General features: G+C 43.0%; 1 protein-coding gene across 2 annotated transcripts in view; it reads right to left on the bottom strand.

The window, feature by feature from the left end:
• The window catches only part of ARFGEF2 (ADP ribosylation factor guanine nucleotide exchange factor 2), an 83647-nt gene that overhangs the window by 6355 nt on the left and 63676 nt on the right, over positions 1-13616 (bottom strand). For both annotated transcript variants that reach the window (XM_010811513.4, NM_001205652.3), the window contains 10 exons: positions 13363-13523; positions 11637-11767; positions 11373-11502; positions 9997-10132; positions 9413-9551; positions 9253-9307; positions 7672-7786; positions 4957-5087; positions 1768-1936; positions 464-602 (listed from right to left, as the gene is read on the bottom strand). In XM_010811513.4, the coding sequence (XP_010809815.1) occupies positions 464-602; positions 1768-1936; positions 4957-5087; positions 7672-7786; positions 9253-9307; positions 9413-9551; positions 9997-10132; positions 11373-11502; positions 11637-11767; positions 13363-13523 (1306 nt within the window). The remainder of the gene's footprint in view (positions 1-463; positions 603-1767; positions 1937-4956; positions 5088-7671; positions 7787-9252; positions 9308-9412; positions 9552-9996; positions 10133-11372; positions 11503-11636; positions 11768-13362; positions 13524-13616) is intronic.

The following is a 13616-nucleotide window of genomic DNA, read 5'->3' as shown; positions in this document are numbered from 1 at the left end:
GGTGGCAAAGATCTACTTCTCTGCAGAGGACTCTCTCCATGGCATCCACTGCCTGCCCACTGCTGCATTTCTGCACAAAGTAAGTGCATCCTGGTGCCCACATGATTCTAGTATGCTTCTCTTGGGAAGCAGGAATGGTGGGATGTTGGAGCTGACAGTACTCTGGAGGGGACCTAGCCAGGACTAGGGCCTGATGACTCTGAGCTCAGGCACTTTCCCCTGCTGAGGTTTCTGTGCTTTAAGAAATGATACATGCAAGAAGTGAGGCCCTGTCCTCTTTAGGGCATTAAGAAAACTGGAATAGAAGAGTCACCCAAAAGAAAGAAAAAACAAAAAGGAAAACAGTTTCTAGGGAAGTCAACATATAGGTATTTTTCTCCTACTCTTTTCAAATCACAGTACTGTTGTAAAGCATTTGGCGTATTACAAATAAGAAATCTAATCTGAAATAATTTCTTCTTACCTTAAAAGTCGCTGCTGAATTTCTTCCCAGGAATCCCTGCGGTTCTCATCGACATACATTCGAAACAGGATCCTCAAACAACAGGCCAGGCTGCTGGTTTCTTGCTTTAGAAGATTGGGTTTAGACTTGCCCTTAAAACCTAGGATCAGGTAGTCATGTAAATTGTGCATGCTCCTAGAGTAATGCTGAGAAAGCATGTGGGACCCTAACGTAGTTACTTCAGGAAATATTGAACCATCTCACATTTAAAAAAATAAAATTATTATTTATTCGGCTGCACAGGATCTTAGTTGCAGCATATGGAATCTAGTTCCCTGAGCAGGGATGGAACCCAGACCCCCTGCACTGGGAGCACGGAGTCTTAGCCACTGGACCACCAGGGAAGTCTCAATCTCACATTTTTGACACAGCTCAACTTTGATACTGAACAGAGGCAGCCCTGACGTTGCACCCTCCGTATTGGACATATGACACTCGATACACCCTGAACTGTTCTCCATTCAGACTCTGCTCACTGGTGGGTGAAGCCATTCATTTCATCTTCTCAAGTGTTATGGCTCTTTAAAGTTCTAGCATGTTTCTTGAGTTGCTAGTTTTTTTTTTTTTCCCCACAAAGCATATATAAGAACACATTTTCTTAAACAAAGCAATACCAATCAGCCACTGGGATGTGTAAACCACTCTAATAAGCAAAATCTTATTATTGGCAAATCATAAAACACCTACTTTAAACCTAAAGAGAAAACTGACATTTTAAAATTATGGGCTAAAACAGGCATCTGGGGAGAAAATTAACGGTAATATTACAAGAATTATATATCAAGTATCACTTTCATACAAAGTTCACAAAATGAGACTCCTACTGTCTTCACCCCTGTACAAACATACGTGTGTGTCTACACACATACACCACTCACATCCAGGACTTTGTATTTACATATGGAGATGGGAGAGAAAAACCCCTAAAAGCCCCAGAAAATGTACCAGTGTGTCTGTTTCTCCTAGACTTCCACAGTTTTTATACCATCATATTAACTTTACAATTTTAATCTAATGTAAAATTTCTTGACTTGCTAGGTTAAACTCTAAACCAATTTGTTTTTCCATCAAATACTGAGACTCTCCTGTGTGCCAGGCTATATTACTGGTACTGGGATGAAATTTCCCTTCTTTCTCCCTCAAGTGTGAAAACACCTGTTAAGTTATTTCAGCTGTGTGTACCACACCAGGGACTTTCCAAAGGCTTAACGGTTTAGGACGGTGACCGGGGCGACCACCTGTCCCATCTGTGTAGTCTGCCTTACCTGCTCGCCACAGGACAGTCCGTTGCTCATAATTGGAGTTGAAGGCCTTTGAGAATGAATGGGACTCCTGCAAGCAGTCCAGGAGCTTGAAGAGGTGCTGCGAAGACATGTACTTGTACATGCCCTGGTCCTCTGTCTCGATGTGGATATCTGTGTCCAGCGTGTCTTGCTGGAGAGGGGAGAATAACAGAGCTGAGTAAGGAAGACAGACTGACTCTGGACACGCAGGTATCAGGGCTCTCCAGGAGTCCTCCTCTCTGTAAGGCACACTGCCTTTCTCAACAGCCTCAACGGTTTTCCATTTAGACCCCGCTCCCTGGCTGGGAGAGGATGCGCTGAGCTCCTGCACGACGGCAGGCTCTGCGGGAGTTTCAGTTGTGTCAGTACTGCCTTCACTGCATGAACAGGAGTGTGCGTTTCTCCAAGTATTTCATTACAGATTTCCTTACACGACTGCACTGTCTGCTTCTTATTTTATGAAGAAAGTGGAAAATGAGAAAATCAAGCTGTAGTACCCGTGACAGAAGCTGTGAGGCTCAGAGCATAGAGAAAGAAATTCTCAGCCAAAGCCCACGTGGCAGCTCATCTCAAGCCTCATCACATGATCAATGAACTGCAGTAGGTCTGACAATTGTGTTTTTAAATGTGAAGGGAAAAACCATAAAAATAGGTATGAATTGCTAGAAATTTTTATTGAACATGTTGCCTGAAATGTCGGACATAATTAGGGATTTTATATTTGCTGAGCCCTCGAGGAAAATGGACCACATCCCTCCCTATAAGCCAGAGGTTACAGAAGGGCAGAGTTCGCAATACTCCTGAAATAGATCTATAAATTCAGTGTAATCTCCATCAAAATTCCAGCTGACATCTTTGCAGGAATTGACAAGCTCATCCTAAAATTCATAGGTAAATGTAAGTGACACAGAACAGCCAAACAATCTTGGGGAAAAAAAAAAAAAAAAAGCACAAAGCTGGAAGACTCATACTTCCCTATTTTAAAAAAACTTATTAAAAAAAAAAAAAAAACTACAGTAATCAAGACAGCGTGATACTAGCATAAAGACAGACATACAGATAAATGGAACATAACTGAGAATCTAGGAATAAATCCTCAAATTTATGATCAAGAGATTTCTAGCATGGATGTCAGAATAATTCAACGGGGAAAAAATAGTCTTTATATTGAATGGTACTGGGATAACTGAGTATTTACATGCAAAAGAATGAAGGCAGACTCCCTATCTCCCATCATATACAATAAACTAAAAAAAATGGATCAAAGACCTAAACATAAGAGCTAAAGCTGTAAAATTCTTAAAACAAAATGTAGGCCTAAATCTCTGTGACCCTGAATTAGGGCAATGCTTTTAGAAATAATTTTACAAGTACAAGTAACTGGAGAAAAAACAGTAACATTACTTTTATCAAAATTAAAAACTTTTGTTCTTCAAAGGACACCATCAAGAAATTGAAAAAAAAAATGCACAAAATGGTACAGATCATATATCTATGTGCTGAGACTAGTACCTAGAAAATACAGAAACTCTTTCAATGATAAAAAGATAAATAATCCAACAAAAAGGATCTGAATAGGTGTTTCTCCAAATATGAGAATAAATCCACAATGAGCTACTACTTCACACACATGAGGATGGCTGTAATAATTTAAATAAAACCAGCAACACAATGATAACCACTGGTGAGGAGGTGAAGACCCTGGAACCTTCACACACTGTTGGTGGGAATGGAAAATAGTCTGGCTGTTTTGGAAAACAGTCTGGCAATTCCTCAAAAAGGCAAACACAAAGCTACCATATGACCCAGCAATTCTACTCCTAGGTTTATACTCAAGAGATTTAAAAACGTATGTGCACATTAAAATTTGTACAAAAATGTTCACAGCAGGATTATTTGTAACAGCCAGACAGTGGACACAACCCAAATGTCCATCAACTGATGAACAGACAGACAAAACGTGGCCTGGGCACACACGGGATGTTATTCAGCCACAGGTGAGAACAGTGGAGGAGGGTGCACGCCACAGCACAGCGAACCTGGAAAGCGGCGAGCGGAAGGAGCCAGACACAAAAGCTCACAAGTTATACGACTAACACAACATGTAATATCTGGGTTAGACAAACCCAGAGACAGAAGATAGATCAGCAGTTGCCAAGGGCTGGGGCAAGAAGGGAATGGGGAGTGATACTGATGGTCAGGGTGTTCCCTTTTGCAGTGATTAAAATGTTCTAGAATTAGTGGGGAAGTTTGCATAGCTTTGTGAATATACTAAAACCACTGAACTGTACACTTAATAATATAAACAAAACCCAAAAAAGGATAGCCTTTGTGCTGCATCTATCCCTCAGGTATAATTATAGTATTTAATAAACAAGAGATTTCCATTTTTCAGGGGGGTGGCCTGCTGCACAGCTTCTGAGATCTTAGTTCCCTGATCAAGGATGGAACCTGCACCCTCAGTGTGAAAGCACTAAGTCCTAACCACTGGACTGCCAGGAATATCCCCTGAAATCTTGATTTCCGACGCCTCTTGAAACACTGGAAGACTGTCACAGCTTCACCCACCAGGCGGCAACTGGCCCTGGAGCAGGGAGGTAGCGGGGCTCAGCGGCCTCCCACTGTGCCCCCCGGCCTGCTGCCCCTACTCACAGCATCTCCCAGGCCATGAAGCACTCAGGTCTGCGACCTGTGGTGGAAGGTTACCGTCCCACTTTTGGACACTGAGTTCTGTTTCCAAGCATACTGTATATACAAAAAGGTTGCATATACATAACAAAGGTATACTTTCTGAAGGAAAAATTGGGACCTTTAGCCACTTAAGTTTTCCTTCTCAGTTACGGGTTAACTGTGTATCAATGATAAGGAGCAGTCCCTATGATTAATAACACATTTTTTTTGAAGCACCAAGGCAAGGGGTGGAATCTCAGCAGTGCAATGCTGGTAAACCGGCTCTCTGGGAAAGGCTGATTTTCAGTGCTTGGTGATTTCTGTGGGGTACACACTCCCGTCACGGCCAGTATTAAGTGACCAGTACCCTTGTCGCTGAACACAGGGCTGGGGAAGTGAGCGTGAGGGGCTCTGGCGGCCAACCCAAGGTGGCTCCAGCACATCACCGCACCCGGACAACCTCCCCACGGGCAAGGACGCTCTTCTCCGGCCCGCCCTCACCTGGGCGGCAGCCATGTGCTCTGCGTCCTCCCTCTTGCTTGTCGCGGGGTAGAACACGATGTTGTCGATGGTCTGTATCAGTTCCAACTGGACCACACACTTGATGAGGAGGCTGGCAAACAGTTTCTGATCTATATTAGATGATAAAGATTAACCCTAATAATGATTCAGCCAGTACTGAGTTCACTGAGCTCTTCCTGTGTGCCAGCACAGATCTTGATGCTGCAGCATAACAATGAATAAGCTGGACAAAAATCCCTGCCCCCGCCATGGCAGAGACAGACAGTAAACAAGCTCTTTAAGTATAAGATACAGGATGTCACACAACGAGGACACAGGGTGGGGGGACTGGGAGTTGGAAGGGGTGCTGTCAGGTGGGGCTGCGAGCTGGCCAGAAAAGGTTCTCTCTGAACATGTGCTTTCTGAGCAAACACCTGAAGAGGTGAAGCGCGTCAGTGACGCAGGTCCCCTGTTCTCCAGCACGTTTCTCTGCTCTTCTACAGACCGGCTCTGGGCTGTGCTCTGTCCACAAGAGGCTACAGGTTCCTGTGGTAGCTGGCCTTGCCAAAGGCTGAATCTCAGCTGTGAGGGTCGGGGGAAGGGGTGCAGCTCATGTAAATTCTTAGCTCCTGGATCGCTAGATGGAGCAGCCACTGCCCATTTTTTTCTGCTTCCATATCCCTCAGAATCTGCTCCTGCCTGTTTCAGTAGCTGAAATAATTCTCTGTGGAGAATTTCCCCGCTTAGATTATTGATGTTGTTTCTGCCTATGGACCAGACTTCGACTAAGGTCTCATCTTCTTAATCCCTGGGTTCTGGGACAGCCCATGGCTGATCTGATTCCAGTCCAAGTACAGCTTCCTTTCCAACTTATTGTTAAAGGACCAGAATGTTGAAAGTATTAGATAAACGTTAACAGGGAGTTGGGTCATCTTCAAGCTTTTGAAGATGGCTATTAAGTTATACATATAAAAATTCTCCACACAGAATTAGTTTTAAGTGAAAAAATATACAGTGGAATTGCAATAGATGTAAACTTATACTTGTTCAATGACACCACCACCTTGCCCAAAATAAAAAGAAAGAAAGTAAACAATTCAAGTGTGTCAAGGGTTGCGCCTGCTGCTCTATGCACTGAGCTCATCCCTGAAAAGGAGGCGGAGACGGAAAACTGGGAGAAGCAAAGTTCTATTCCCTGGAGAACTGGCAGGGCCTCAAGTCCCAGGCATCTCTCAGGATTTAAGTGTCTTGCTGCGCCCAGTGGTTCCACTGAAGAAACGTCCACTTGTTCCTTTATCTGGGGCTGATGAGGACTCAGCTCCATCCTTTGCCTGGACTCTGGAGACACCCTGGTAATGCCACAGACATGGAGGAGCGGGCCTGCAGTCTCCAAGGTGGCACCTCTTGAATGAATTCCAAGGGTGGTGATTTTCTAGCCTTCAAAAGACAATGGTGACCACACAGGGCTTTGTCTAATGCGCTGCCTCAGAAGTTCATGCCAGTGTGGACACCTACAGACTGGTGTGTTGAGAAGAGGGTGAAACCACTATGAAGAAAAATGTCAACCACAACTTTAAAAAAAAACCAGACTAACACCAGAAATGGTTCAATTTCTCAGTCAAAAGTGTCTGAATCTTGACTCTACAATGTATTAGCAAGTCATGTCACCCGAGACCTTGTAAAATGGCACCCCCTCAGACGGCAAGGATAACAATCACGTGAGACTGTACACGCATGGGGCACACAAGTGCCTGGCTCACAGCAACTGCAAAACCTATTTTTTAAATGACAGACAGGAAAACACACCATAAGCAACATTAACGGATAAATCAGCAAAAGTAATTTGAAACTTACATCCAGCAAAGGGATCTCTAACACACATGCCCCCTCAAATTAATAAAAAGACCAACAATCAGTACAAAATGAGCCAAGATTACAAACAGAAAACAGAGCCAAGAAAACAGAAATGGTTCTTAAACACAGGAAAAACTGCTCAGTTTCACTCATAATTAAAAACTGCATATTAAGACTACTCAAAAGATACCAAGTATCACCCAGGTGTTTTCAAAGACCATGTTAACAGGTGTAACCTTAATAGGCAGCAACCTGGAATTATCTATCAAAATAGCAAAGGCACTTACTTCTCTTTTAACCTAGCAATTCTGTTTCTGGGGATTTACTGTACAGATAAACTCACAAATAACACATGTATTATGTGATTCAATGGAGTGTTGTTTATAACAGAAAAAGACTAGGAATAACATAAATATCCACTGGTAGGAACCCAATTAAGCAAATAACAGCACAGCTACAGTGTGGGGCAACATACAGTAGTATAAAAGGGGGTGAGAGCACTTCAGGTACTGATTTTGAATGATCTCTAAGTTACATTAGAGATAAAGAACAATGAACGTATTCTATAATGTCTATAAAAATGGTGGAAGAGAATTCATATATAAATATAAATATGCATTATATGCTTGTGTAGATGGATATGCATTTGCTTACACATGAGTCTCTAAAAAGGACTATTAGCAACTGGTGACACTGGCTGCCACAGGGGAGGGGAGCTGCAGACTGAGGCTCAGGGGTAGAAGGCAGGCTCACAGCCTCTTTACCTCTCTGCACCGGCCAAATATTTGAATCACATACATGTGTTACCTACTTAAAATAGCAAACAAATAAAAACAAAAACAGTAAGAAAAGGGGTCTTACTTGCATATGGTCTGGCTTTCCAGCCGTCATCGGTCGGGTTAGAGAGTTGGCTCTGACCCCTCTCAGAGGCATTTTTATCAATGCTGCTTAAAGACTGGCGGTCCAGATCCACATCCTGGAAGTTAACCAGAGAGAAACACAATGCTCACTCCTCCATTCACAATTTAGGACCTGTGCAGAGATGTGCCTGGTTTTAACACTGCTTTCCCAACTTGAATGTGTAAGTGTCTTGCTGAGCTTGAAGTACAATGCAGCACTTTTCAGAGGCTGCATGGGAGAGATCATGAATTTCAAGAATTTCTTTCTCCCATTAAAATTTCACATTTTCTGATTCCAACTTAGGTGGCATTTCTCTACACACTATGATTTCATGATGAGTGTGACAGTTTTTAATGAGATCAAGTTCAAAAATAAATGAGTATGGTAGGAGCTTTTTTTAAAGTTGACAGCAGAAAGTTACACAGAAAATGTTTACATACTGTGCTTTATTTTTAAATGGTTATATCCCAAAAGCCTTTCAAAATCTAATGCCTTTATAGTTATTTGGAAATAGAAGCTAGTAAGACTCAAGGTTTACCCTGTAAACCACAGTATTTTAAAGGGATACTACTTCTTTATGGGGCCTTACACAAAAAACGAAAACTATTTCATCGGTGAAGAGAAAAGCATTCTTTTTAAGATTTCACTTTTTGGATATGGACCATTTTAAAGTTTCTTATTAAATTTGTTATAATATTGCTTTCTGCTCTGGTTCTTTTTCTGGCCATGAGGCATGTGAGATCTTAAAGTTTTCTGGCCAGGGACTGAACCTGCACCCCCTGCACTGGAAGACAAAGTCTTAAACCACTGGACCACCAGGCAAGTCCCAGGAAAGCACTCTTTATGTAAGAGGGCAATAAACAAGAATAATTACACCAAAGCAGTATTTACAACGGTGAAAGGCCAGAACTGACTGACACTTCAACAAGAGAAAATCCATTAAATAAATTATAATAATGTGCAGCCAGGGAAGAGGCTGTTCTCAAAGACTATTTAAGAATACGGAAAAATGCCCACAATGGAATTAATACATCATGTACAAAGTGAGCCCAAACTGCAAATGTGGGTTGCATGTGCTCAGTCACAGAAATAAAAGCTAGAAGTGCTTTGTAGCTTTTATTGAGTGAAGTGACTTATTTTCTTAATACTTCTTTGTACTTTCAAAAGAATACATTAATGAATATATACAGTGTTTAGCTCTTATAGGGCTTCCCTGGTAGCTCGGATGGTAAAGAATCTGCCTACAATGCAGAAGACCCGAGTTCCATCCCTGGGTCGGGAAGATTTCCTGGAGAAGGAAATGGCAACCCACTCCAGTATTCTTGCCTGGAAAATTCCACGGACAGAGAAGCCTGGTGGGCTACAGTTCATGAGATCGCAAAGAGTTGGACCCAATTGAGGGACTAACACTTTCACTTTCAGCTCTTATAACCTTCCTTACTCACTTTCCATCAGAAAAGCCTAAACTCCTTAGGCTGCTTAACTTTTTACTATGATATGTGATCAGAGAAAAGACAACTGAAAAAAAAAAAAAAATCCTACCAAATGTTTTTCTGCTGGATCGTCCTCCATTCCTACAGGTCTCCATGTCAGCAGACTTCAGGGAATGCAAGAGAAGGAAAATAATCAATGTGAAGGGCAGCCTGGAGCTTTAAAACAACTGAACATAGAAATAAAGAGCAGTGATCACATTAACACTTACACATGGGGGATGGTTGTTTTGAAGATATCCAGCATACAATTGCATGTTTCATCCCAGACGTCAGGACTGAATTTCTCTCCGTTGGATATTACTAAGTTTTCTAAGCAATTTGTACCTGATCGAGCCAACTGCTCGTTATCTGCAAAATAAAACATCTATCATTAAACTTCAAATGCTGTTCTGATTCCAGCCTGATCACTGATGCTGCATATTGTGATGTGGGGAGACAATGCAACTGGTAAGCTAGTAGGCCTCTAATTAATGAAGCACTGCTAGGGATGGTATTAAAAGTTTTTAGCGTTTAAGTAGGCTATAAAGAGGTAAAATTATTTTTTATACTTTATTGTTAAGAATGGAAGAATGTCAACATTTTGGTACTTAATTAATTAGCTCCTTGTATGAGAAATGCTTTATAAACTGACTTGGAGGAGCAATTGTTTCTATGTTCTAATTTAATTAAAAAATACTCATTTTCACCAATTATAAATGCACTCTTCAGCCTTCATGCTTCTATATGTTGAAAAAATTAATCTCTCACTAAAGACTATGTCAAGAAAAATAATGCCTAGCTACACAAAGAGTACCTTGTTTTACACACCACTGCAACTGTGCAAATACATCAGAAAGAAGAACTTCATTCAAAGTTTCATAGAACTGGGTAAACACGTCACAAATAGCATAAAGTGCATGATTGCAAGTTGTTGTCATCCACTCGGATTTCTGGGGAAAAACAATTAAAAGATAATGTTTAAAAGGCACTCTCTTTGTAAGGTGAGATGGTAATTCTCACATATCACTGGCAAAATATTCTGAAACGAAATTTGGCAATAGGGATCAACCATCTTAAACATGTGCACATCCACTCATGCAGTAACACTACTTCCAGGAATGAACCCTGAAGAAATAAAGATCTGCGGCTGAAGGTTTATGAATAAAGATGTTTACCACACAGGTATTCATCTACTGTAAATACAGACATAAGCCAATGCTCAGTAACGTGGCAATTACATTGGGAACATCCATATGACAGAATTTAAACAGTCATTCAGTGATACTTCTGGGAACTCCCTGGAGGTCCAGTGGTTACAACTCTGCCCTTTCACTGCTGGGGCCCAGGTTCAATCCCTGGTCAGGGAACCGAGATCCTGCAAGCTGTGTGGCATGGCCAAAACAAAAAACAAACCCCCGCAAAAATGATACATTCAAAAATGTTAGTTATGTTCAATACACCTTACACAAAAATGTAAATATTAAAAATGATGTTAGATAGACAAGTTTTTCCAAAGATATACAAATGGCCAAAAGATACATGACAAGGCCCTCAAAATCACTCATCAGAGAAATGCAAATCAAAATCACAATGAGATAACACCTCGGGCCTATCAGAATGGCCATCATCAAAAAGACAAGAGATAACAGATGCTTGAGAGGACGTGAAGAGAAGGGAACCCTTGGGCACTGATGATGGAAATATACATTGGTGCAGCCGCTATGGAAAACAGTATGGAGGTTCCTCAAAAATTTAAAAATAGAACTACCATATGATTCAACAAATTCTACTTTGGGGTATACACCTAAAGGAAATGAAAACATGATGCTGAAGAAACACATGCACCCTCACATTCTCCCAACTGTTCAGAAGTTGTTATGAACTGAACAGTGAAGAGGACCGCGAGGCGCCTGCCGAAAGCGGCAGGTTTGGTGCTCAAGGGCCGAGTGGGCACACAGTGGAGATTTATTTCCCCTCACTCATCCCCAAATGGGAAGTTCCTCAGCACTACTCGGTGACTGGGAGAAGAGGGCCAGGAAGGGTATTTTCCTTTTCAAAACACACCCGAAGCGGCTCGCTGTGTAAGACCTCCGTGGGCTGTGGATGCTGATGACTCAACCCTGGGCACAGACGAGGGCCAAAGCGGCTCTTCTCCCATCTCCCCGGGGCAGTGCTTTCGTCATCACCCACCTCTGACTGTTGCTCGGGGAGTTTCATGTTGTCAAAAATCCTGAACACGATTCTGAACAGGTCCTGCCACCAGTGCTTTTCAAAGGTGTGGCCATAGCTCTTCATGATCTCGAACATGACTGTGAGCCCTCTGGGGGAAACAAAGCCGGGCACAGAGGAGGGGATGGGTGGGGAAAGAGGGCAGGGGCCGGGGGAGGCGGGGGCTGAGACCCAGGCGGGGAGGTGGGGAAGGGGCCCCGGGGAGGGGAGCCGGGACGCGGTTACCTGGTCCGGACATCTAGCTTGCATCTGTTAATGATGCAGGAGAGCTCAAACAGGATGGGGAACCAGCCTCGGACCCAGACTCTGTCACCAGGAGCCACGTTCATGTCATCGCTTGTGTATTCTTGCAGCACCTACAATGAGACCATCCCTCAGAGGCGGACCCAGCAGGTGAAAGGAAGGAGCCGAACCAGAACTACAAGAAGATGAAAGCTCCTCATTTCCCTCCTAAAACCTCAGTTCAGCAAGGGTCTGTTGGGAATCCTGCAGAGACAGAGACCAGTCTGTTTCAAAGGCACATGCGCGGTTTCTCCCTATGGACCTTTGTGGGTTTTAGAGTAAGGTGAGTGAGGCAGATCACAAGAATCCTGGCGGCAGGAGGTTTTACATTAAGAAAAGCGATAAAGGTCAAATGGTGATAGCAAAGCCCCCAGGATGATTCAGTATCAGACTGTTCCCAAACGTTACTACAAAAGGAGAAGGGGCAGCAGAGGATGAGACGGTTAGATAGCATCACTGATTCAATGGACATGAATTTGAGCAAATTCTGGTCGACAGTGGTGGACAGATGAGCCCGGCGTGCTTGCAGTCGCAGAGAGTCAGACACGACTTGGCAGCTGAACAACTGTAGCTGTATTACTTAAAAGAGGAGTGGCAGCACCTACTACTGACTAAGCACTTGCTATGGACCAGGAGCTGTAAAGGTGTTTTACATGAATTAACAATTCTCACAATTCCCTGAAGGAGGCAGAAATAATGGTTCCACTTTGTAGATGAGTTAACAGAGGCACTAAGGGATTAAATAAGAGGCCCAAAGCCACGTGTGTAGGCGCTGGCGGTCTTTACACAGTCCAAATGTGAACCCTACTTCCTGCCCTGTCTCTGGGGTCCTCAGCCCTCTGTTCCTTAACCACTCTTGAAGAAGTGTGCTCTGTTGCAATGGAGTTTCTGTATCAACGCTGGTTATTTAGCATTAGGTGGTTTCTCGCTGTGCTTCACTTACTGCCCTTGTATAACGGGAATATAATTACCCCTCCTATGGGCCTGATGTGGGGGTTAAACGAATCCACACACAGAACATGCTCGAATGCTGCCTGACATGTACTGAGTGCTCAATCAACAGTGGTCTCATTGTCATCTCATCTCATTGAGCTGTTGCTGGGACCAGATGTATCATCTCGGGGGCGTGCACTTCTGTAAAGAATGCTTAAAAAGAGATCTGTACAGGCCATCAGTTTAGTCCTGCTTGTTTTCACCCCACTGCAGTGTTTTGAGGCTGTCGGCTGACCCACTTTAGGAAAGTGAGATATAACAGGAAAACCCTCAGCATTTTTGGGAGAAAACAAAAGGTGACCTCTAAACGTGATCTCCTGGCTACATCACAGTGGCGTAATGTCATTTCCTAAAAGACAGGTTTGGTTCCTCTCAAATACAATGTCTAGCTTCTTCAGCTTTGCCAAAATTCACAGCTCAACTATTATCTTCTACAAAAACAGTCTGTAGGATACTATATAAAAGTTCAGACTAAATAAAATACTTTCATACATACAAAATAACCAGAAAGCTAAAACCCCTGTTATGGCAGTATGTGGAAATAAACATCTAGTTTAGGGCAAGCACACATTTCTAAGAGAGCAGCTGGAAAAACTCTTTCCCGAGAGAGCAAGGGTCTTTTGTCCACACATCCTTCCCTAACACGGCTCAAACAGCGCGAAGAGGAACACTGTACCCGCGGCCTCTCGGAGACATATTTCCCACAGAAGCGGATGAGCCGGATGGCTTCCATGCTCGTGTCAGGGAAAGCAGCGTTGCAGGCAAACTCCGATAAGCACTTCACAGCATCTTGAAAGGAATCGATGGCTGCAGGGAAATGGTGCTGGAAAATGGTTGCTGGGGAAACAAAGGCACATTTTTAATAAGACCAGGATTTAGAAACGAGGATTAAACATACACACAAACACAAGAGATGATTACTGCAGTGAA

Source organism: Bos taurus, chromosome 13 (assembly GCF_002263795.3).
Source record: "Bos taurus isolate L1 Dominette 01449 registration number 42190680 breed Hereford chromosome 13, ARS-UCD2.0, whole genome shotgun sequence".
Lineage (NCBI taxonomy): Eukaryota > Metazoa > Chordata > Mammalia > Artiodactyla > Bovidae > Bos > Bos taurus.
This window is presented reverse-complemented; position numbering and strand designations above follow the sequence as displayed.